This window comes from Lytechinus pictus, chromosome 16 (genome assembly GCF_037042905.1).
Source record: "Lytechinus pictus isolate F3 Inbred chromosome 16, Lp3.0, whole genome shotgun sequence".
Taxonomy (NCBI): Eukaryota; Metazoa; Echinodermata; class Echinoidea; order Temnopleuroida; family Toxopneustidae; genus Lytechinus; species Lytechinus pictus.
In genome coordinates, this window is record NC_087260.1 from 8,975,762 (window position 1) to 9,002,069 (window position 26,308).

A 26,308-nucleotide genomic window follows, 5' to 3' on the forward strand; every position below is an offset into this window, starting at 1 on the left:
CACCGTCGTATAGTGATAGGATGGTTCGGATGACCGCCGACAAATTGATTATGGTAATCCTGGTCAATAGGAATATTTTCTTAATACTCAGTTGAAGGATTTGGGATTTAAGTCCCAGTTTGGAACTCAAGCAGAGTCTTAACCAGCATTTGACACTCTCTACCCAGGAGTATATAGATAGATACCTTGCATTTGCTTCAGCACCCTTTGGATTAACAGCCCTGATGGTGAACCTTTTTTTTTCTTCAAAATTCAATATCTGTGATAATTTCAGTTGTTCATGCCTGCCCTTGTCATCACACACGTAGAGTCAATACACCCATAGAAATTAAGATGGTGAACCTTTTGTTTTCTTCAAAATTCAATATCTGTGATAATTTCAGTTGTTCATGCCTGCCCTTGTCATCACACACGTAGAGTTAATACACCCATAGAAATTAAGAAAGCATCCTGCTGTTCTGTTTGCCAACACACCAGGGCATTGCATCAACTTCTTTCAACTTCTTTTATTACCCCACAACAATAGAAGCCAAGCCCCCCTCCCAAGTCTTGAGGAGTATATATACACCCATTCAAAATAGAAATCAATTATGGATTTATTTTCACTGGTGTTCTTATTAGAGGTCATCCTTCCATTGTAGGGGATCTTTTGGGGATTAATAGTTGTTAAGGGCGGTGTAATGACTCTGTTAAACAACCCCTATTGTTCTGGAGTAACGTCTTTTGTCATGGAGAAGGTTAATAGAAAGAGAGTCATTAGGTGGTTTCAGACCGCCTAGAAGTGCGTCAGTTCCAGGTATTTTCTGATCGGGAAATTTACCCGATCAGAAAATACCAGGTAATATTGGCAATTTGAAAGCAAATTACACGTAATATCCCCGAAAGAAAATACCCACTAAATAGTAGGTACTTGGCAAAATTACGAGAACTTTCGTGGGGATTTTTCCAAGGTCGCAGGTATTTTGGCAATGTGAAAGCAATTTACGGGAACTTTTAGCGCAGCGTGTAGTTGGGCGCGGGCGCCGTGGGTGGCTGCTGAGCTAGTGATTTTGAATCTCGCGCCTTGCCTGCTTATCAGACCATACTGCGCATGCTCCTAACTTCAGGAATTTATTCCGAAGGGTATGTTTCGGGGCGGTGTGAATGCAGGAATAATTAATGGGTATTTTTAGCCTAAAAAGTTCTCGTAATTTAACGGGGATTCTTATTTAGATTCTTATGATCGAGGCGGTTTGAAATCACCTATTGGCCATTGGTGGTATTCAGGATGATCTCTTGGAATTTCAAGGTTCTTAGAATGGAGGGTGTTTGAGAGGGGGGTAATTATTGATTATCAACAAAAAACCTTTAATGGGATACCCACAAGCAAAGGCAGATGGAGATTGAACTGCACCAGGGGGGTTGATAACTTGATAACCACAACAATTTGTATTTGTTGCCTCCATCTTGAACATTGTATTGTATTTGACATCGATCTGTGAGCAAACTTTTACTGGTGTGTGTTCTAAGAATGCGAAAGGAGCTATTGCATTAGAACATCAAATATACTGACAGTATTCATTGATTTATATGTATATGCATTTCTGTGCTAATATTAATTACAGAATATACCCATGAAAAATCAACTGCATGAATGTGTAGGCTAATTAATTTAGATTTGCTGCAGTGGTGGTCAATAGAAAATGAAGTATAGACCTCTCTCTCTCTCGCTCTCTCTATCTCTCTCTATATATAATCGGGTTGCATATTCAGAGTATATTTCACGTTAATATGCAAATTCAAAATACAGGCCTCGTAGTTTAAAGGCTTATTTCACAAAACTTATTCATCAGTGACTACATTGCAATGGGAAAATTATTGCCCCACAATTTCAAGAACCGTTTCATTTTTCCCTCTCTTCTGAAATCCTCCTTGATCTTTTTTGTGTTTAAACGCAATCTTGAAAATTCAATTTAGATTTAGCCGTGACCCTACAAGATTTACAAAGTTACTCCTTTCCTAATAAAAGCACCCTAAGTAATGTAATCAATCTGACCACTAAATAAACATACGTCATGACAGGTCATGTAGGAAAACCAGTTTATTTTGCTGAAATTGAATTCAGCAAATTGCCATTATTTTTCTTGGCAATGTTATCACTATGTTTTATTATTAATATCTTGTGAGCATAACAAAAGGTGTAATAACTTTGCTTGGGGGCTTCTGGAAGGAATTTTGTATTTTATATCGAAATGTGTAATAACTTTGCTTTTGGGCTTAGGGAAGGAATTTTGCAATTTCCTACAAGGATCGCTCTTGAATATGAAGAAAACGGACGTTAGGGAAGGAAAATGGTACTTGTTTACCGGTGTAGTTCGTCAGAGGTATTGCATGAAATCCTTTGCGTACCTGTATTGTCTGATTGAAGATTGAATGAAAGAGACACCTCATCTATGTTGGGGAAATATTTGAGACATTTTCATGTTATTCAGGAAGTATAACAGGCCTGTAGGCTATTAAAAAGGTGACAGCATTTCCCACACTTTCATTTTTTTAGACTCGAGGCAGTCAAAATGCTGTTTAATTTTTTTTTTATATAAGACCATTCACTATGTGCCTTACAGTAGTCGTTTAAACAGTTTTAACACGTGTTTGAAATATTGAACAACAAAATTTCATTTTCAATGTTTAATTCTCAACAAATTCGGTATGGTTGTTTAAACTGCTTAAGAATTACTGCAAGGTCCATAGAAAACAGCATTGTATAAAGTTCTTAACAGTGTTTTTACTGTGTATAGACGAATGCGGTAAAGTACAAAGGTATCAGCATACTGCACATGCTCAAATGATACCATTCCTAGCAGTTCTAACCGTAATTTGCTCCTTCTGTCTATATAAGCTTTCTAATCGTATCTTTTCTACTGTTACCTCATGAAAAGAAATTGAATTCTTTATTTATTCATGCCTAAAGTCACGGGACAAGGCTAGAATGCTTTGGAGATAAATTTTCAGTCTTTCCATGATTGTGTCATAGTCTTATGCACAGACCCTGGGATCCAATGATATTTGAAGCATTATGATATAGACCTGCACTCTTCACAATACAGTATTGTACTGTTAAGGCAAATATTCTTATAAAAAATAATTTGTTGTCTGCAATTAATTTAACTTTATGATCTTGAAGAGAGAATTGTCATTTCAAACATAATAATTGCAATTTTGCTTCATACAAAAACTGTTATGCACTGTAATACTTACAATTCTCATGAAACATATTAATAATTTTCATTCAATCCATGTTCTTTAAAAGAAAAAAATGGCTTATGAAACCAAATTTTTCTTGGGAGCAAAATCTTTTCATTTTTTGTACTCTTGATAAGAATAATAAAGGGCATAACAAAAGTGAATGACACCAGTTTTCAATGATGTGTAATTAATGAGGTGTCAAATTAAAGGCCGATTAGGGTTAATCATGAAAAGTAAGTAGATCAAAGCACTCTAGTATATATCTTTAAGTATGATAAAGGAGTGAGCTTACTTTTTTGAGGGTCAACAAGTAGTCGGCAGACACAGACCCTGATTAAAACTTTGACCAACAAGTGGGTCTTCACACAAGACTAACACATAGGCTGTGCGTTCAGACCCCTTAATTTGATTAAAGGGTTTGCACAGCAGACTAGTCTGTTCTATATAATTATTTGGGGGGAGGGGTGGGGACAAAGATTATCAGTGCTTCTAAAAGATTACTCCAGTTTATAAGTTTAAAACAAAATGATATGTAAAATAAATAAAAAACACACAGAAAATTTGAAGAAAAACAAAATGAGGAAGCTGATGATGTCATCTCTTTACTCTTTCTTTAAGAACTTGGAAATTGGATCGACAATTAGGTCATCACTGTATTATTTTGCAACAAGGGAGACATCCTTAAAAGGAATTTCTTCTACTTATTCATGATTAAAGGGATTATTTTTTAAATAAAAATGTAAGAAACTGAATAAAAATTATTATCATAAAAGAGTGATCATTCTTCATGCTAGAACGGGGAACAGATCCAGAACATGAAAATCAAACATATTGTTTGTGTGATATGTGTGCATAGAGGGATGGGCCTCTCTCAAAGTGCCCTCTCTCCAAACGTGTTCTGTTGAAACCAGGGGGGGGGGGGGCAAGGTAAAGTTTTCCACTGGCCTCTATATTAGTCAATCATGGTTCATCCATGGAACATTGAATACTTGCAAAAGGAGGGCTCTCATTATAAGGAATAATATGTTTGAAGACATGGTTCCTCAATAATAATAATGTTCTCACTATTTTAAGTTTTCTTTAAATAATCTCATGAATCCTGCCAGATGAGGAAATACTTGTCTTCGTGATTACTCCAAATCAAATGCAGAACAGTTGCTTCATTTCCAATCAAGATCATGAATTGCAATTATTGTCCATGTGCTTTATTTCTATTTTATTTCTTTGTGGTCATGACTAAGCCACATGTTGGATGTAGTCATCTTAGAGGCCGTTCTCATTACGCTTTCTAAAACTAGTTTACTGGAAACCGATTCAGGAAACCACTTTGGAAGATCGCTTTGCTAGCGTTCCCACTAGATCACACGAAAGTGGTTTTCAAAATCACTTCAAGTAAAGCGCTCTTGTTGCTATGGAAACGCTCTCAGTGGGGTGACACGTTTCGCGCGAAATTCGAAACCGCAGCATGGGCATTCTACACCTGTCGTGTGGAGTAGCGTGCTCTAAATGTGCGAAGATCGCTTCCCGAAGAACGGTTGTGTCTTCACTTACGCTAAAACCAGTTTAACGAGGCAAAGCGATCATGAAAACTACATCGCGAGGTGGTTTTCCAAACTGGTTTGGAAGATCGCTTCCAAGACCGCTTCGACCGTTCTCACTACGCGTTAAACTAGTTTCCACTAAACTAGTTTCCAGTAAACTAGTTTTAGGAACGTAGTGAGAACAGCCTCTTATTGACTTGCTACTTGGACTTCCCAAGAATTACCAAGATTTAAATGAATTAACAAAATCTAAGTGAGCTTTCGGAAGATCTGATATGAGTAATGATTTGGTAATGATAGAAATATATATTTTTTTTCTTAAAAAGCCAAAGATTTGTTTTACCTTCCATATAGTCTGTACTTGACTCTGTGAAAATGTTGTTTAAAATTTTATACAAAGCTGTTAGTGTTAAATATATGAATCTTACAGTTGTTCAACATTTTAAACAACTAAGCTTAATTTTTTTAAATATGACAAATTAAGGTTTATTGTTTAAAACACTTGTTTAAACTGTGTAAACAACCACTGTAATTTTCAATTTCGAACAGCATTTTTTTTTACTGTTCCAGCTGTCGTTTAACCTTTTAAGCAAGTTCTTTTAACTTTTTAAAGTTGTTTAAACTTTTAAACAAGTTGTTTAAAGTGATTCTGACCATGTGGATTATATTGTGTGTGTGAGTCCCTCTCTCTATACTCAATGGTATATTCATATTTGACGAACTTCATGTGTGCCTCTTTTTTGAGCAGTTCAGATTTTTGGATATCCTATTCAAATGACTCACCAGTTCTTATCTTCTTCTTTTGATGTATATTAGATTTTAAATTTGAAACTAAGAAAAGAAGATGAACAAATTATTACCAAAAGAACTAACAGTATATACTTGGTGCTTGCATGTCTCAATGGTGTTGCATGAAGCTGTTCATAATTAAGTTACAAGTGACTTTGCGAACGACCAGTGACCCCTCCTTAGAAGCTGAAAATCAGCACCAGTGAGAATTTTCAGTGTCTCATTTACCAACAGAAAGAATCACAAGTTCGGAGAATTGATTGCAACTTAGGAACAGCTTTATGAAACACCCATGAGGTAAAACTTGAGATGACAATTTTACTTACTGTAAATTAATCCAATGCCAAGAAGGCCTTGGCCTTTGAAACCCTTTCGATTGGGTTCAGTTTTCCTCTCATTGGATGTGGAATTTGTTTTGTTTCCTGGGGCCCGTAACACAATGTGTAGCGATTAATTGCTAAATGAAATGGCCAATCAAGATCATCATTGCATGTGTGTTCTGCTCAGTAGACTGGCTAGGAACCAATCAGAATTGTTCTTTCAAATTAAAATTGATTGCTAACTTCATGGGGCCCTCTGTAGGCTGTAGGCCCATAAGTGGCCTTACCATAGAAAGGGCGAAAGTGAAAGCCTAGATTGGGTCATTAGAAACAAATTTTCAATGTTGCTTGAAATTCAAGAGATTTTGCTTTTCTTAGTTGATGGAAAACCTACTTGCGCAGGTGTGAAGTGCCACTTGGCCAAGTTCCATGGTTTTCTTTGTTTTGAATTTCTCTACAAAACACATACTGTATCATACAATCATGTAAGAAGGAAGTCTGGACAACTCTTGAGGCCTATGAGGGCAACTCTCAGTCGCTCTTGCGAAAAGCTTGGCACGGCTGAAACTCTTGCGAGCTCGTATTTGTGTTTTCACGCCGCTCCCGGAGATTTTAAAGGGCTCCGGAGCTGTTCGATAGATGGCGAGGATTGGATTTGGAAAGCCGTACCATTTTCGAAATAGTTTGGTAATGAATTGTATCCTGCAGTCTCTTCCTGTTGAATTAGATTGGCACATGTCAGGTCGGTTTCCCCTCAACACAATCTGTTCCTATCAAACAACGTGTCGGAATGCACGCTCCGTCTGTTTAGGTGCTCGATGATTAGATATGTATACATGTATATGTCGACCTACGGACCACAATGTCGCAAGATCCTGGCCAATTTGCCCTGTAACAAAGACATAATATCACAATTTCTACTTGAAAGTTTGTAATCACAGTTTTGTTACCCCAATTGTCATAATTTGGATTTGCTTTGATTTTTATTTATTGTTTTGTTTCTGCATCAATTACATTACCAATACAATATATTGATTATTGCTTTTGGCATGAATCATACAAATAAGGTCTAATACCAAATTATTTTAAAACTTTAATCTGTATGCTTCTACACTAATCCAATTGGTGAAAAATGTAATGAACTTTAGTGCCCAACACTTTTCATTTTCTTTCCAATTTAAAGGAGAATGAAACCTTTGGAACAAAATAGCTTTTGTGAAATCAGAAAAATCAAAGAAACAGATCAACGAAAGTTTGAGAAAATTCTGACAAATAATGAGCAAGTTATGTGCATTTGAATATTGCAATCACTAATGCTATGGTGATCCTTATATTGGCAATGCGACAAAGATGTGTGATGTCACTTGTGAACAACTCTATATCACTAATAAACTGCCTCAACTTTTATCACATCTATCAGTAGATCATGTGTTCTTTCTATGGGAGGGCATGTAATACAGATTTTTTAAGAATACATCATGGATAAAGAGTTTGTATCACAAGAAAAAGCAAAAAGAGACATTTTGGGGGTATTTTATAGTCCATCAAAGGCAAAGTTGTTCACATGTGACATCACACATCCTTGTCGCATTGCCAATGAGAGGATCTCCATAGCATTAGTGATTGCAATATTCAAATGCTCATAGCTTTCTCATTATTCGTCCGATTTTTCTCAAACTTTCTTTGTTCTTAATCTTTGATTTTTCTGTTTTGACACAAGCCTACCTTTTCCAAAGGTTTCATTCCCCTTTAAGTTCTTGATTTATTGTTTCAAATGTGCATATTATAGGGATGAGGGCATATAGGGATATGCTTAGCTATGTGCTATGCGATATGAAATTAGTGAATGTTATCGCTACTATTCTACTGATCCATAAGATTTTAATGATATATACAAACAGTACAAAAACTTTTTCTCTCAACGTGGATTCGATCTCATAATTCAGATTTATTTGGTTGTCCCTCTTCATTCAAAGGCCCTTCTAAGTTCTGAGTGAATATTTTGCTTTATTTTTACCTACTGACATGTAGGCAGGTCAACGAGAATCGTTAGTGGGTTAATTACACCTGATTAAGATAGGTTGAATCATCTTCCTCTTGGATCCAGGGATACGGTGTGTACTTGCTACTGTGTGCACACGGTAGTCAGGCAAAATAATGGCTAGTCTTATTACAGAGACCTCATAAACACTGTTCTTTGGTTACACATCTTTGTTCATTCTTTCTTTGTTTTTTTCCTATATTCATTAATTTGTATATTGTTCGTTCATTCGCTCATCCATTCATTCTTTCATTCAATCATTAATTAATTCATTCATTTGTTTGTTCATTTGTTTGTTCATTCATACATTCGTTCGTATAAGGTTATTTGTTCACCCATTCGCTCGTTCATTCATTCATTTGTTCATTCATTCATTCATTCATTCGTTCATTCTTCATCCATTTTTCATCCATCCATCCGTCCATCCATCCATTCATTCGTTCTTTCATTTGTTCATACATTCGTTTGTAAGGTTATTTGTTTGTTCATTCATTCGTTCATTTGTTCATTCATTTGGTTTTCATTCATCCATCCAATGTATTGATTCATTGTTTGATTTGTTTTTTGGTTGTATTTTTTAATTCCCTGAAGAGATGTTCATAAAACACTCGACTATAAGTTTAGCGAAATTTGACTCATGTTATTTGCATATTTTGGTTTTAAAAACTTGCTTTGACTTGATTAGACAATTCTTTGACTTAAAAATGGAAGTTTGACTTTCAGTCTGAGTATGCATACTCTCGCAGAGGGACCTGTATAAGGACCTGCACTACCCCTTTAACTGGGGTTTTGATTTGGTTGAGGAACAAGACTACGATTATATCCACATACACTTCAGCTCCTCTCAACTTGCAATCAGTTCAATTTCAAGGGGGGTGAAAGAGGCATAGAGCTGAATTTAATCAAGTCCAATGTACAATTCCAGCCTTTTTTTTGTTTATCACACTCCAACGAAGTGACGACAGCCATGTCTAATGCGTATCCACAGATGGACACTTTATAATTGGATTTAATCAGGAAGATTTGTGGTCGTGCGTTGTATGTGCGATCAATTCTCAATGTATTATAACACTTTCAAGGCATGTGGATTCAAGCTATGTGGATGTTACACATTGGAGAGCATAGAGGTATGATTTCAAACAGGTTCTTTTTGGAAGTGGTTTTCAAGCGGATTCGTTTTGACGAAAAGCTAGCTTCTTGATCATTATCTATTTATTTTAGTTTAATCTGTATCCTTTAGATTGGTAGATCATCATGAAAATCGATTATTTGATGATATTGGTTTTAAAAATGTAGGATGTAAAAGTATTATTTTAATTTTCTCCCTTATTTGCACCATACATATTTCATTTTGTCAGTGAATATTGGATAAAATCCGTTATAAAATTTAGGGAGTGAAAGTTATTTCCCCAAAATTTGTACTTTTTTTTCTTCCAGTTATAATATATTTTTGGATGTTCTGCAATTTGCTGCTGTTTTAGAAATCAAATTATTTCTTTATTAATTTTTCCCCAGATAAATGTAATTTTCAAATATTTTCTTCAATATAGCCCTATATGTTGTACTTTTTGCTGATGATTCTTTTCCAGAATAGTTCTTTTGAGGTGTTGATGTCTTCAGTCAAATTTATTGTGGTTCATTCTTATGCTCAGGCTGCTTATGCTCCTCTTATTAATTTGTGAGTTTTTACAAAAATATGTTAGTTTTTACGAAAATATGCAAACTGCTTTATCACACTGACTTTGGTCCTAAAGTAAACATTGAGACTGTTCTATAGCAATGCCCATCATTTTAAAGTGCAAACATATCTCTGGCAAACTGCATTTCTGTGTGAGAGCCAACACAATAAAGGATGATTGCTCAATTATAGGTGTAATTACAACGCTTTGTGATTGCTTAAAGTCACCCTGTATTGACATATCATGACATGTCGGTGGACACTATTTGTGTTGTAGGGTTATCATCGTAGCCAATGTTAGCCCTTTGAGAAGGGCGTGTGCCTTCAGGGAGTCAAAGACTGTTTGAAGAACGCTGTCCTGTGGGCCCAGGAAGCCCTATACCTTGGACTGAGAAATGTTGTCCGTCCGTGGAGATGGAAGTTTCTCTGTTGTATCTTAATGGTCAGCCATATTAGTATATCATTGCTGTGTAGAAGATGTAGGGCTTCATCTAGGGTGCCTCGATCTTCCCAATCTGGTTAACTTTTGGCTTTGGATATACCATTCATTCTCCTAACTTTGTATTTTCCAAGGAGAAAATATATTTTCATGCATTCTGAAAGGTATACTATAGGTAAGAGTTTGTAGCGAATTTTTTTTTTCTGTGAGTTAGTTACAGTTTAGTCTTTGTGTGGTTGCATTCCCTCAATATTTACTTCACAGGTTTGAAAAATAATTTGAGCTTTAATCGCAATTGATGTGTGATACTTCTATTGCAAGAAAATAATTGTCTGCTTTGAAGGCAAAAGGTTTTGAGATGAATCTGGTAAATTTTAGACGGCATGGTTTGCACTGTTGGACCTTGTTATTCTCTAGTGTTAAAAAAAGTTAACTATTCCCAGTTGCTATGGCAACATCTTGTTGATAAACTTCCACTTTTGAGTTGACATTCGCTGTTCAGGTTCAGGTTGGAATGTCGTCTGTTTATTCAGGTCATGTTGTACTATTGAAATATGAGCTTTACCATGAACCCACCCAGTGAGCCATGCTCTATTATTCATTTTTGCCATTTCACTTACACAGTATGTCTCGGGATTGCATTCAAACAGCCATTTTTCACCCTAGTTTTCACACTTTGCAAAGACGTCAAGTTTTAAAACAATGAAGCTGTATTCAAACAATTTTTTTTTCATGGATATGAAAATAAGCCACTCTGTTTGTGTATCAATGTAATTAACTTTTTTTGTATCGATCAAAAATTGATACCTCTTTTCGAAATGCAAACTTGTTATGTGCCGAAAAGTGTGCATTTTCTAATGCGCTTCCAGAGAACGACAATGTACATTGAACACTATTCATCAATGAATGCAATGGAGATCTTGATGATTCTATGACATTATAATTCTGGTTTGGACATCGGCCTGTATTGCTTACATTCCAAATGGACATGAACTTCCTAGGTCAAACCGTGAAGTCTGGTGTGCAGTGGCATGTCTTGACCTTAAAGATAAATTCCAGTTTTGGTAACGATCTCAAAATGACTTTTTACAGAATCTAATATAATGACCACCCAAGTGTCTGTTTGTATGAATAAAAAATATGTGCCAAAGGATTCTGGAAGAAATTGTGTAATTGCTGAGAAATAAGCAAAATAAGCGCGGATTCGGTCACTTCCGTCGGGTCTTTATTCCAGTAATAATAATACACTGTCCCACGTGTGCCTATCTGTGTTGGTGATCCTCAGTGTGAACATTTTTCAGCGTAGATTTCAAGATTTCACAAAGTTCAGTTTATGTAACTGTACCAGATCTAGATCCTCGATGATATACTGACAATTAAGCCTGGTTTTACAGACTTTCTCATGAAATCGGTGTTTACTGCAACTACTGGCATTTCTCTTTAAGAATTTATCAGCGTTTCAAAGAATAGCTTGAATGCAACCACATTCTCTTCCTTTATAACCACATACAACGAAGCTGTATTCAAACAATTTTTTTCATGATTCATTCCATGATACCAGCTTAGAAAATGGCTTGAACGCACCTTAGCTTTTATATACAGGCGAACCCTTGATATGCTGACATCACCAAAACATTGTTTTCTCAGTTTTCAAGACGATTCCACTTCTGCGGAGAGCGTGTCCAATCGTTATCGCGTCTGACACAGTATTGCATAAGCGTAGAGGAAGGAAACCCTTTGACTAGGTGGATTGGCAAAGAGAATTGGGGCATCGGGGATAATTTGATTAGGAAATCTGTCCGTTCAATAACAACAAGATTGTCCTGTTTGTAAAGCCTCTTGATTGGACTGTATTGTACTTGTGTTATCGGTAGTGCAGAAGTCACAGGGTCTCATCACTGCCGTATATCACGGTTATCAGGAATGTGGAATTATCATTTACAGTGTTGTCTTTCTGGAGGGAGAAGTACCTAAATTGATACTGTATATCGTGCTTTTCATCAGTTAATGAGGTATGTCTCGTCTTTGGGCAGTATTGATGCTTGCAAGATAGCATGACATCAAAGGTTACCTGTTGCTCAATACATATATGTATTTCTGTGGTTCAGATATCTGTTTTGTTTTACTTTTCTCACTATAGTGCTTTCAAGAGAGAGATTCGAAATCATGTAATGTGTGTTTTTTTAATTTTATCTTTCCATGTTGATATTGCAATGATTGAATTATTGATTTTTGATTACCTCCGTCCTCGCATGAATTCATTACGTCTTGACTAATGACTGGTCTTATTCCTGAAGCTAACATAGCCTAATAATGGGGCCAGATTTTGTGGTTTTTAGAGAATCTTGTATTCCTTTTTTTGTGTTCCATCTTGTTATAAAGCATTAATGCTATTATTGATAAAAGGTAGGCCTAGTGTGAAAAATATATAATTTGTTTAAAAGATACATCTGGGGGTGTGTTTGCAGTAAATACAGCATTATACAATATTTTTTAGATATAATTTTAATGATATTTATCATTAAAAACATCTTATTTAATATGCAAGTATGTATATTTGGCATATTAATAAAAATTTGAGGTCCTTTTGGTTTTGGTTAACTCTTTCAAAAATTTGAATGATAGCTTTCATAAAGAGTTCACTCTCAGAAATTGTTAAGTAGCATAATTTGCTAATTCTAAAATAGTACAGATAGGGGTCAAGTATCACTTAATATGGATTTGTACAGCAAGAAAAATCTAACTACTTTCATTTTCCATCTTGAACAATAATATTATCATTATCAATCCCCAGATGTTCATCCATGTTCTCACTTTACTCTTAATTAACTTGACACGTTTTCCATATGCGGCCCAGATCGTTCTGATCTAATCTGTAGTTTGATAGCATTGGGGGAAAAAATAGCTATCGTTTCAGGCCAGCCACCCCCTGAAAAATGGGTAGATTCCGTCACTGTTGGCATAGCGATCCACGTTCTTTTGAATAATTCTTGACATGTAGATGTGATTGAGGGGTCTGCATTGAAAGGAGTGCGGCAGTAAGTGGCATTTTAGTCCAGATAATGTTGTTGAAATCGTCACACTGCGTCGCTTCACTGCGGATCCTCTTTCAACCGTTTTACAGGCAAAAGTCATTTTTTGTCACTTCTAAGGAATCGCATTGTTGTGGGAGTCCATTCAAAACATTCTGTTAGAGTTGCTTATTGTTGTTCTTCATCGCTGCTTGGTTCATGCCCTTGTCAGATGAATGACTAACTGTACCTAGTGCAGAGCGTTGCAAGTAAACATTTTTAATTTCAAGTTCTAAGGCTGCTTCAACTGTGAATTACAAGATATCTTGAAAGTTATTTGAAATGTTTACATTGTCTGAAGTATTGCAGGCATTGCCATTGTTACCTTTGCCTTGACTTGGCATTGATGGTAAGTTTGTTATCAGTGGTAATTACCATGGAATCATTGTTCGACAGCCAATCAGGAGCAAGGTTTCACTGGAAGTTATAATTGATTGCATTGTTATGATGAATGGTAGGTTTTATGTAACAGGGCCCTGGATGAGAACAAAGTGGTCATTTTGATGTGAGCATGATCAAAGAATGACTTCTTTCTCTGCGAAGAAGAGATGAGATAACTCTCCTTGATATTTAAGAAGTAAGATAATATGTTTAAGTCGTCTGCTTTGATTCCTGTCTTACGTAATATTTTCTTGTTGATGTTTGTTCTTTCAGGCCACAAGTGGACTCGGTAGTGAGGAGCCTCAGCTAGATCCTGATGAGGATGATCATCTAAGATCGTTGGACACCAAGCATCCACATCTCCTAACCGGAGAGTTCTTAGTCAAGAGAAACAGTCGCAGTAAACCTCCATTCCAGGGCAGGGTCTCACCTCCTACTTCTTACTTCAACCCTTGGGTCCTTCAGCCACAGCAGCTGAGGAAGAAACTAGAATCCCTCCAGCAACAGGAGGAGGGTGGAGGGAACGACTGGAGGAATGGCGTTCCGAAGCAGATGAAGCCAGAACTGATTGTTGTGGATATCTTTGACGATAGCCAGGAAGTATCTTGTGGTGATAAAGATTGTAAAATGCCTCAAGAAAGTATTATGGAGGACCCTATCAGTGAATCTGTTGCCAACATGGATGCCTTAGAGGATGTGTCCAGAGACCTAGAGGGTGATGCGACTTTAGAGCAATCTGGTAACAGTCCTCCTAGATTTGTGCGTAGTGTCTCCAGCATACCTTCAAGAAATAGGCAAGTGTCTGTTGACTCTGTAAGCGGAGCCAATCAAAGGGCAGAGAAGCATGCGAGGACTACTAACAATAATCGCAGATCGCTCTCCCCACAGGCAAGAGAGTATGCATCAAGGCTAAATGTCTCCGGGAAGCAGCGGTCTCAGTCTCAGGCATCCAACGGAGAGAACGATGATCAGCAGACTAACGGCTACAGGCAGCGCAAGAAGAGCCTGGCCCTTGCCATGAACGAGGGTCGACTTGAAATGAAGGAAGTATGCATGAGACCGTTGGATGTGGATCTTGATTTTCATTTGATTGCTCAGCTGAACCAGCTCAATCGGGAATTAATGGATCTATCCAAATCAGGATCGTCCACGTCTCCATCCTCACCAGGTGTAGGTGCCAACCATAGTTTCTCTCTCCTTGAAAACAACAGTGAGATCCTAGCTGATGGTGATACAAAGCACAGTGTATCAAGTTCACCTCAATCCCCTAACTCTTTACAGGTCCAACAAACAAAACATTCTCCAGGAAATGATATGTACAGTCCAATATCTTCGAGGAGAGGTAGGAGTCCTGTAGAAGCCAAGCAAAAAAAGTTTAGTTATGATTCGCCAAGGAGGAAGCAATCTGATGAAAATGTAACTCCTGTTTTTTCGAGTAAGAAATCATCTCCTGAACAAAGAACAATATCTGAAAATAGCAAGGAATCCAAGTCGGTATCACCCCGAGAAGTAATCTCTCGGATCAAATCACGTTTTAGTAACCCCAAACTGACCAGGGGGTCACCACAAAGAAGCAGTGCTGGGAAAATAGAAATTCAACTCTTGAGACCAAATCTAGGAAACTCTGAGAATGAATCTGGACCATTCAAGAGATCAGCATCTCTTAGACACGACTCCGGCTCGAGAAAGACGTGGCCCAGCCTTGAAGCGTCTACCGAGGGCTACGAAGAGAACAGCCAGAGTCCGTCCGGACAGAGTCACATCTATCGACGAAGTGAATCCGATGGACCGCTAGAGAGGCAACGGAAGAAGCCAGTTCTTCCGGACTCTAACCCTATGATAGAACAGAACCATAACGCACCAGGTAGCAGTACTGATAGTGGACTGGGCAAGGATCAGAGGCATTCCAAGTCAAGCGCAGATTCATTACTAGAGGTGAGTCCACTAACTAGCCTAAAGGGGCTGGTGCAAATAGACAATTTAAGTACCTTGTCAAAAGTGTGTGTTGCGCCTTTTAGCAGGAATCTCGTTATAAAGGCACTTTGTGTCTTTTCATCGCGGCTTTCTCGCATTGCTCATTGTTTTGTGTACTATGAGGTGTGGGAATTGGTAATGAAAAGCCGCTTGTGGGATTTCCGTGCGAAACATGCGGCTCTGACTCTTAACAATTTACATGTACCTTAATAGCCAGTGTATGCCAATGTATGCATGCAAAGCCATTTTCTCATTTACATATTTTTCTAGATAATCTTTTTTAAAGGAATACTACAGGAAAATGATTTCTTGAAAATAAAGAAAAGAAGAAAAATATACAGAAAAAATATTTTTGGTTAACAAAAGGTAGTTGTTGATATCAAGAAATAGAATGAGAGGATAACATGGATTGCCACACATACATTGTCATACACTGGCTAAACTGTCCAAGTGTGACAGCCCAATTTAGAAACTAGGTTGTCTGTGGAGTAAGCTTATGGGATCCATGAACAAGACAAATTTGGGTATTTTCATTATTTAAGATTTGAAACATGCATTTTGATAGACTCTTAACATTTATTTTTCTCAAGAAATGGTGAACTACCTTAAAAGCACCCATCATGTTTTAATCTGTGGTCTGAATATAGTTCACCCGATATGACAACTTTTACACCACATGGGTGTGTTTTTATATTTCTGGATTTCTTGGCTTTGTAAAATTGCAAGCAATCACTGAATGACACTGGCCAATGAAGATCACTGTTGAATGCGTGTCTTGTTTCAAACTAGTCCTAGGAACCTGCCTGTCAGAATTAATTACTTTTTAAAGAACCATTACCCAAAACTGAGCCATTATCATTAAAAACTTCAACATCTAACATTTTCAGCAACCCCCTCCCAACACCCCCCCCAAAAAAAACCCAACAGCAACGCTTTTGGTCTTTTATGGGGATGACAAACTCAGCTTGTCATATCCTTCTGTTTGAATCTGTGGGGGCGTCGTGGTCTAGTGGTTAAGACTTTTCGTCTTTCAATCTTAAGGATGTGGGCTCGATTCCAAGCCATGGCATGTTTTCTTTCAGCAAGAAATTTACCCACATTATGCTGCACTCAACCCAGGAGAGGTAAATGGGTACCGGCAGGAAGTATTTCCTCCAAAAGCTGTGCACACCAGAATCGGTAGACTAGCTTAGCCGGGGTAATATAGAGCGCCTTGAGCACCTAGCAAGGTAGATATGTGCGCTATACAAATCCTATATTATTATTATTAATCATTGCAGCAAACTGGGCCATAATCATTAAAATCTACATTTTCAGCAACCCCCCCTTACCACCCCCAACATTAAAACAAGAGCATCTGCTTTTGTATTTCATGGGGGTGGCATGGCCTGAGAACTGCCAAACACGGCTTTGCCGATAGTGTTCTGTATGTACTTTCGAATTCACACATTTTCTTGTATTGAAGCAAGAACCCCCCTCCCTCCGCCCCCACCCCCCTCCAACTGCAGTTCAGTCTGTTTCCTTATGCTGGAATGACATTGCTTTCGCACCTGCTATTCTCGGCATTACATTTATCTACCTGTATGCACTCGCGAAATTCACATTTTTATTTCTTCTTGTATCCAAGACTAATAATCCACCCTGGATTTAGCAACTCAATCCCTTGTTTACAAATCAGTTTTGTTTTGATGATATTTGCTGCGAGTGAACGTTGATATGCACTCTGGATTTGTTTCATAATGTCATGTGCATGACTAATTGTAATGAATCACCCGGGAGAGTACATAACATCGTTTATCCCATAGCACATTCAAAAGACAGATCTACATGTATATTGATAACAGGAGTCTAGACAATGGAAAAAGATTTTGAAATAATGAACTTCCTCAAATTCTTTTGCTATTCAAGGTAAAAGCATTTATATATTCCGGTATTAATTGGTATTGATGAATAGAAAACAATACAAATCCCTGTGAAAGTTATTTGCCCTTTGGAATATTTATTTCTTTAATAATTCATTGCAACCATCGCAGTTGGATTATTGGAATAGTTTATACACGTTTTGCAAGGAGCAATAGAATAGTTTATATTCACGTTTTGCAAGGAGCAAATAGAATAGTTTATATACATGTACACGTTTTGCAAGGAGCAAATAGATATATACACGTTTTGCAAGGAGCAAAGCTTTATGAAATGTCATGCTTCAGTGCCAATGTGATTTATACGCAGGAGAGCACATGCCGTGAGCATGAATTGACCAAACGCAAGCAACTGGGAATTTTAGTATCATGTTTAAACCCCCTCCCCTCTCCCCAAGAGATAAAGTATATTTGTAAGTTTATCTTGAATATCATAACTTTCCCTGAGTGGTTTAACTCTATAAAAAAATTGCACTTAAATGCAAAAGGTTTGAATTCAAGTACTTAAGTTAAGTACGGTAACATTACTCCATGTATACTGTAGGTATATGTTTTGGTGTTCAAGTTTTCCCCATATTGCACTAGATCATTAAGAACAACATTCACCAATCTTCATATCTCTTCTCCGATCTCTTTTCAGGATTTCCATGTTAGCAGCCAAGTTTCGTCTAGGTGTAACAGCAATCCACCCTCCAGACCCCTGTCGTCCGACACAGGTGATCTGAGCTGGGAGAAAGGTCGCGACCTTTTGTCACCGAGATTGAGAGGTAAGTTATTCAAGATTTTGATAAAGATGCTTAACTCGTTCCAAAAATAAGGTCAGTTCGGAATGACTGTTTTTTTTCATATTGAAGAGAGATAATTCTTTAAGGTGTCGTCCACACCATTAAATGGTTGATATGAATCACTAGTGAAATATCAATCATGCGTTATGCTGAAAATTTTATCAAAATCAGGCAAAAAAATAGTAAAGTTATGGTTTAAAGATAATTAAATGCCAGTTGTGGTAACAGTTTCAAAATGATTTTGTACAGAATCCAATGAAATGACTACCCACATGTCTGTATGAATGAAAGATACATGTATATGCCAAAGTATTCTGGAAGGAATTACAAGTGTGATTTCTGAGAAATTGAAAAAAAAAAGCATGGAATTTCAAGGGCTGCAGAACCAGGGGGGGGGGGGGGGATGTGGGGCTTGAACCTCCCAACATTTTTCCAAAACCATGTACACAAATGTAAAAATGACCATCCGGTTGTGATTTTTTGCATGGTAAGCCAAACCCCCCCCACTTTCTAAACCTTTCAGCAGCCCCTGAATTTGAGCACATCAGGGCCGTCTGCACCATCCCGAGTTTTCAAATTAGCGCGCTATTTCTGATCCGGCAAATTATCCCGATCTGAAAAATCTCGAGATTGTTTGCAGTGGAGACGCAATTATCGCGCTAGTTCGTAGGATTAATCTCGAGATTGCAATCCCAAGTCAACTCGGGTTTATTTGCAAAATAGCGCGCTATTTTATGAATTATCCCGCTAATTCGTTGGTGCAGACGCACTCGAGATTGGACTCGGGGTAATTTATTCATGACGTCAGTCCATAATGCAATTCGCGTTCCACTTCCGCCTTGGTCAAAACAAAAACACGTGCGAAAGTCTATTTTATACACGCGAATAGACATTATCGTGAATAGCGTTCATCAATCCCCAATCAGCAACGATGGTGTCCCAACAGTGAATGGATTTTGGGAGAGACCAGACTGATATGGGGGAGGCGCTCATTTATCGACGATGTTCATAGTCAATAACAACACTGACAGCAGTGTCGTCTTATTGGCCTTCGCAAAATGTGAGCAAATAGCATTCTTTCCTCCTCCTTTTCTCTCTCCCTCTCTCTCTCTGTCATCGCCTCCTTCTCCGCCATCATATTAAACGAAGAATACATCACTTCTTCACTCGCTGAGCGCGGCTGAGCTGAGAGGATTGTTGCATAACACTTGTCGAATTCGGCGAAAGTGCTAGAGAAAGGAGTAGCCTACATGTATTTGATTGCATATCGCGGGAAGTTATTCAAAAGCGCGGGCCGTTGAAACTCCAAGATCCGAAAGTGCGCATGCTCGTAATATTGGGCTTGTTGCCTCGCTCGAGCAGGAATCGCTCTTCTTGCGATGGTGTAGACGGGGTTTCTTGAATCTCGAGATTAATCGCGAAGAGGGCCGATCGGGCTAAAATCTTGAGATTGAGCAAACTCGGGATGGTGCAGCACCGCCTATCGGGTCTTTTGGCCAGCAATAATACAGCTTTGTCCCACATGTGCTTATCTGTATTAGTGATCTTCAGTGTGATCATTTTTTTCCAGCTTTTTGTTAGGATTTCACAAAGTGTACTTCATATGTGGCTGTACATGTACCTCATCTTGATCTAAAATGATATAGTGGCAATAAGCCTTGCCGTCCTTTCACACGGTAAAAAAAATTCATAATTTAAATGATGATTCCAGTGAAAAATAAGGCCAATGATTAATTTTTAGCATGCTCGAAACGAAACTAGAATCACAAACGCTAATCACAATCACGAATTCAAATTCTACTCAGGAGGTGAATTCCATTTAAGTTTCACTCAAATTACGGTACAAATTTTCCGTGTGAAAGGTCCGATGATTCTAAAGACGAATTGCAATCATCATTACAATGATGATTCAAGATCACATGTGAAAAGGCCCTTTGTTTCACAGCCTTTTCTTATGAAATCAGTGTTAACTGCAACTACTATCATTTATCTTTTGAAGTATATTTTTTTTCCACATTGTTGATATTTAAGGAGTGATCAATGCCAAGCGATAGTAGCTTTAATTTCAATATCTTTTTTTATTGACAGCAACATGCCTCGTAAGTGAGCGATGAAATGCACAGAGTTCTATAACGAGATGGGTGTGCTATTATCTAATTATAAGTTGGGTTGAATTCAATTTCCAACACTTCCAGCCCATATAAATAGCGCCTGTGCCCTGAATTTTCTGATATAACATTAAAGTAATATGACTACAGCTGTTCTGGAGTCATTCGACACACAAGTGATGTTTTTAGATGTGAATAAATCTGGCTTAGTGGACATATATGTCAGTGCAACTGTTTATTGCATTTCTTTTTGCTAACATGCTGCAAGATCTTGCATTTTTTGTATGCTGTTGAGCAGCAGAATCTGCTGTAAAAGTAGAAATATACTAAGCATGGGACTGTTACGAAGTTTTTTTACTTATTTTTTTCATGATATGTTATTTCTTTCCTCTTTTCTCTTTTTCTTCGATCTGTCTCCCTCTTCAATATCAAAGTATAGTATGAAAAGTCGTAGCATAAAAAGCCCATTTACCTATAAGAAGTTACTTAAACCCTTTAAAATGCAAGCTTGAAGGTTATGTATCTCACAAGAACATATTGAGTATGGTGTCAAATGAGGAACTGATCTTATTGGAATGATGAGTCATGTGTCTCGTTTGGATATCAGTTAATGCTTAAATGATTCCAAGTTGTTTGATAGAAATATAACAAAGTTAGTGTGTTTGAATGGAGCTCAATTCACTTGTACAGTGTAAGTGGGTTTCAAAATGCACATATGGAAGAAAATACAGACTTGACTTAACAATCACTTTAGTTTGTAAAAAAAATTCATTTAATTGATTTCAACATTTCAATTTGATTGCACTCAAAATGGTGTATTTCAAATAAAACGTAAATCATGTCATTTAGCAAAATTACAATGTTGAATGATGTCTTTAAAAAGAAGGAATTTTAAAAGGGTGACAGGATCAGCATCTCTTAGAAACAAATTTGACTCGAGAAAGATGTAGCCCAGCATTACAAGCTTTTTTTTAGTCTACTGGTAGGTGTTTCATAAAGTTATTTGTAAGTTATGAGCAACTTTCTGAACCGGTGACCCTTTCTTAGGAACTAAATCATTGCCAATCATGGAAATCTGGTGTGTAGGCCTATCATTTACTACAAGAAAGGATCATCAGTCATTCATAAAGTTGCTCATAACTTCTAAACAGCCTTATGAAACACCCACTTGAAATGGCATCATTTGAATGAATGAGGTCAAGGTTGTCATATAATCTCATCATTTGTTATTAATGTTAATGGATGTATTTTATTCTGTTAAGTTAAGGAGGTTTTTATTCCCTAAGAGGCTAAAAAAGAAGAACAACTGGCACTGAAACTGGACTTAATTGATAAAGAAATTGTGTTGCCCTGATTTTATTTTTCTTTGCCGAATTTAAAGTGCAGTTAACCTTTACAAGTAGTTAGATTAATTTGTGAATAGATTAGTTGTTTCTTCAACCGTAATGTTTACAAACACTGTTGTGTTTAGAGACTTGTACTTTACAATAAATGTCAAGGCTGGATCTCAAGCTGGCCACTTCAAATCATTTTTTTTTTCAATGGCAGCTCCAAGTTATTAGGTCACTTGTTTTTTCCCCTATGTCTGCTTATCACCGGGATAGTTTTTCTCGCTCTATTAATCACGAAATCTTGTTGTGGTGATGACCATGAAAAGAATTCTAACAGATTCCACTCAGAATGCCGACCAAATGGCCACCGAGTAATCACCGAATGACCACAAAGTATTTGTCTAATGATTTTGTTAGAAAATTTATTGAGCAAAAATTATTTTACAAGCATGTAGATTAGTCATTTTGCCAACTACATAGGCCTATAGGCGTAATTTACACACTTCACACATGTGCTTATCTGTGTTGATGATTATCATCAACCTCTGTCCTTTTTTTCATCTTCTGTTGAGGTTTTCATGCTTGGCGTAGATCAAGATTGATATAACAATACACATTGATTAAAACACATTTATCAAAAATCATTGCCCACTTAAACTCCTCAAGCTTCACTTTATTAAAAGCTTTTCTTCTCTAAGCTTTTGTACTATGTAATTCCCATTTCATTTTCTTCAATAATTTATATGATAACTTAGAAGTTAAATTCACAATGAGACAAGAAATTAAGAGCACTGTCAATGGGGTCTACATTCCTTACTACCTGTAGGGCGTAATCTCATTTTAAAAAGGAAGACTTTCAATGCAGTTCATTAAAGTATGATTTATTAACATCACTATTCAACCGTTCCATATTTTGATTCTTTCTACAAAATTTTCTGTAAACTTGCATTGTGGCGGTTGATTTTCTGCAGACAAGCGTATTCTCATCTCCCTGTAGCTGTAGAGCCTATTTCCAGTACTCCCCCTCTCAGAGGTTAGGGGCTTGGAGTTCCCCCTTCCCCCAAAGAGTGGGGTCAAATTCTGGAACATGTAAACAGGATGCAGGCGCTCAGGGACTAGTCTAGTCTCGCAGCAACTGCTAGACCAGGGTCCCGTAACACAAAGGTTAGCGATTAATCGTACGCTTGATATACATTGTAGTCAATGGAATCAATCGTAGAAAATTGTGTCTACGATCATAAGCTTTGTGTCACGAGCCACAGTAGATGAGGTAACCCTCTTGCTGACAATAAAATTTGATTAATCGTGAATTATGGTGTAAGTACATGGCAAACTTCATTTGCAGTTGGAAATATTTGAATTTCTATTTCAATTTTTCCTTTAAAAATGTGTATTTCTTTCATTCTATTTTATTATTCTGTTTATTTTCATTATCTTTGGCATTTTAGTTTCGTTCACATTTTACTGTATTCTCTTGATTTTCTGTTTTTTCTTTTCTTCCATTCTTTGTTTTTTTCCTTATGAAATGTGTATCTATCTTCCTATTTGTCTCTTGATATTTCCTTTGTCAGTATCTTGTTAATATTTTAAAGGGATATAATAATCAATCATTTATTAAGTCTTTCATTTCATCAATCTATTTTTCTCTCTTTCTATCACACCTTCCCCTGCTCTCAATCCATGGTGAATTCAAACATTCATAATTCATCTTCTAAACGTGAATCAATATATCAAAGTATTCTGTTAAAATATGGTAGTAACTCATTTGTACTATGAAGCAGCGTAGGTAATACACGAGGGCAACAGGTGATTTTGCCCTCATGACAGCCCAAATCACCCCTTAAATTCCCCCAAAATGCATGCTATGGGGCGACCATTCTTTCTAGAATTTCCCCAAGGTCTGTCACAAATAATATTCAGAATTATTTAGAAATCAATATTCTAACTATGGCAGAATAATGATATTTGGATTTAGTGCATAATTTGCTTGTTTCCTCTAAAAAGTAGCCCTTTAAAAGAAAGAAATCGCCCCCACATTCTGCAATCGCCCCAATGCGAAGATAAAGATAGCCCCTAAAAAATAAATATTATTTCCTACCTTGCTATGAAGGCAAAATTAAGGGTCTACTAGAGAAGACTAGAAGCTATCATCCAGTCAAGGCTGTATACATGTAGATCCATATGCACTGATAATATAGCTCAACGAATATTGATCATAATTACTAATATTCCTTTGATAACAGTTTGAATGAAACGAAAGTGACCTATAATCCAGTCTTAAATTTGATGAAAACTGTAGTCATATCACATTTCTGATAAACCTGTATGAGCTATCGTAGAGCTTCTGTGTGGTTGAAGTTAATCAGGCATTTTAGCTTCATATCTTCAACCCCTTGCAGACTGAAGGGTTTTGCCATAGCACACGTTTTCCGTTAATTCCAGCCCACTATATATGCGGGCTCTGTCTTCAACAGATTAATATTGGATAAAAAAAAAAAGTATTGCACTATACATAAACTTGATTAAGATGCCACTCTAAAAAGGGAAATCCGTTTTAAATAAAAGTAGAAAAATTAGAGAAAAACATTGAGAAAAAGAGTAACGAAAATCACTTCAATTCAATACACAAAAAAAAAAATCATAAGCAAACTGTATTTGAAGAAGGAACTTGACATTCAAGTCCAATTCCTATCTCCATTTTCAATCATTGTTTTCTTTTGTAAGTCCACTTTCCTCATCTTTCAGTTTAATCTATAGTTGAATGCTGCCATCTGTATTGGAAAAAAGTATAATGATGACTCTTCAAGTTGGATATTTCTTTTTAACATATCTGTAACGATTCCTTTTGTGGTTGTTGTTATCAGGTAATGAAAATGACTTTTATTTTATAGTGACTTTACAGTTTGGTCCTATTCGTTCTGCAATTAATTTGATTAATCAAATTATATATATCATATGAACAACCTGAAATATTATTAACCTTTCCCCAAATCGCGATGGTAAAAAAATCATGCACAACATACCCAACAGCGTTCAGTCAGTGTAGGTACTTGTATTCTGTTGCTGGTAAATTGTAACATCATGCACAGAATAATTAACCCTTCCTTAAAATTGTTTGGGTTTAAAAGAACTTGCCTAAGGTATGCCCTACTGGCAGCGAAGCATTTTGACCTGTAGTCTAGACGTATACTGTCTTAATTGTTTTCAGCTGTGCTGCTACTGGGTCTTGAGTTTAAGACACCGTTCTCACTACCATCCTAAACTAGATTACGGGAAACTAGTTTAACGTGTAATGAGAACGGTCAAATTAATTGGTCTTGGAAGCGATCTTCCAGACCGGTTCAGAAAACCACCTCTCGATGTAGTTTTGAAGATCGCTTTGCCTCGTAAAACTGATTTTAGCGTAAGTGAGGACGCAACCGTTCTTCGGGAATCGATCTTCTCACATTTCGAGTGCGCTACTCCACACACTGTATGTGGAATGCCTACGCTGCAGTTTCAAATTTTGAGTGAAACATGTCACCCCACTGAGAGTGTTCCCATAGCAACAAGACCGCTTTACGTGAAATGGTTTTGAAAACCACTTTTGGGTGATCAAATGGGAACGCTAGCAAAGCGATCTTCCAAACCGATTTCCTGAACCAGTTTCCAGTAAACCAGTTTTAGAAAGTATAATGAGAACAGTGTCTAATTCTCCTTTTCTGGATGAGATGCAATCAGGATATCTGAAAGCTGTGAATTCATTAGAAAGACTTCCCTTTTTAATTATGACCTAGGTGGTCTAATATCCCTCAATTCTTCACAATTTCTGAAAATGGTTAAATATTGAAGCCTTACCTAGATCATTTGGTTTAAAGTATGGTTTGCAAAATGTCACATCTTTTAAACAATCAATGTTTAATCTGAGACTTAGTTGGTTGTAACATTAAAAGCAATTTTTTCTCGATGAGACCATAGATAAGTTACCTTAGAAACTTAATTATTATAGGAAATTTTTAAACAATCGTTTAAAGTATTTAAACAACTTGTTTAAAACATCAAACAATAGTTGTGAACTTGACAGGCTTAAACAACATGCTAAAAATGGTAAACAGCTGTATTACAGAGAATGCATCTTGTACTTGTACATTGGCTTTTCGTGTACACACAATTTTCCAATAAAATCTTTTGCATCTCTTATGTGATGAATAAGATTTTGTTTATCCATGTCTGTCTTTTCTTTGTTTTGTCCAATATTGCATGGACATCATCTACTGATTCGTGACCAACTTTATCAAATGTTTGAAATGATTTTGAAATAAAGTTTATTTATTTCTTTTGCCTTGATTGTTTTTTGTAGGTTTTCCAGGCTATCTATCTAGTTCTACACCACATAGTCCTACTAATCTTACCCCAGCCACTGGGAGTAGAGAAGATCTATTGGATGATGGATTCTCTAGACCAGGTAGGTGCTTGAACATTGTTTGGAAACAAAACAGTAACGTCTACCACAACTTAGGCAACATCAACAACTAGGATGACAACAACCATAATCATACTGCTGAGAAAGATGAATAAAAACTTCCAATACCGCCACTATCAACTCCACAAATATTCCAGTACCATTGACCCACAGTCATATATCTGTCATCAACCACGGCTATCATTCTATCTACCAACCACATACCCATATACCTCTGTTGTCAAACACTGCTGTCACTTTATCT

The 26,308-nt window shown here is 36.9% G+C and overlaps 1 protein-coding gene across 6 annotated transcripts in view; it reads left to right on the top strand.

Annotated features, from left to right (window-relative positions):
- The first annotated feature begins 8,860 nt into the window (after window positions 1-8,860).
- LOC129278888 (uncharacterized) overlaps window positions 8,861-26,308 on the top strand; it is a 49,683-nt gene continuing 32,235 nt past the window's right edge. For 4 of the 6 annotated variants that reach the window (XM_064111464.1, XM_064111465.1, XM_064111466.1 and 1 more), the window contains exons 1-4: window positions 8,861-9,043; window positions 13,759-15,420; window positions 18,019-18,145; window positions 25,942-26,046. In XM_064111464.1, the coding sequence (XP_063967534.1) occupies window positions 8,957-9,043; window positions 13,759-15,420; window positions 18,019-18,145; window positions 25,942-26,046 (1,981 nt within the window). In that variant the 5' untranslated portion in view covers window positions 8,861-8,956. Of the gene's footprint in view, window positions 9,044-11,645; window positions 12,046-13,758; window positions 15,421-18,018; window positions 18,146-25,941; window positions 26,047-26,308 lie in introns of those variants that run through there. The other 2 variants (XM_064111468.1, XM_064111469.1) reach the window with 1 other exon arrangement.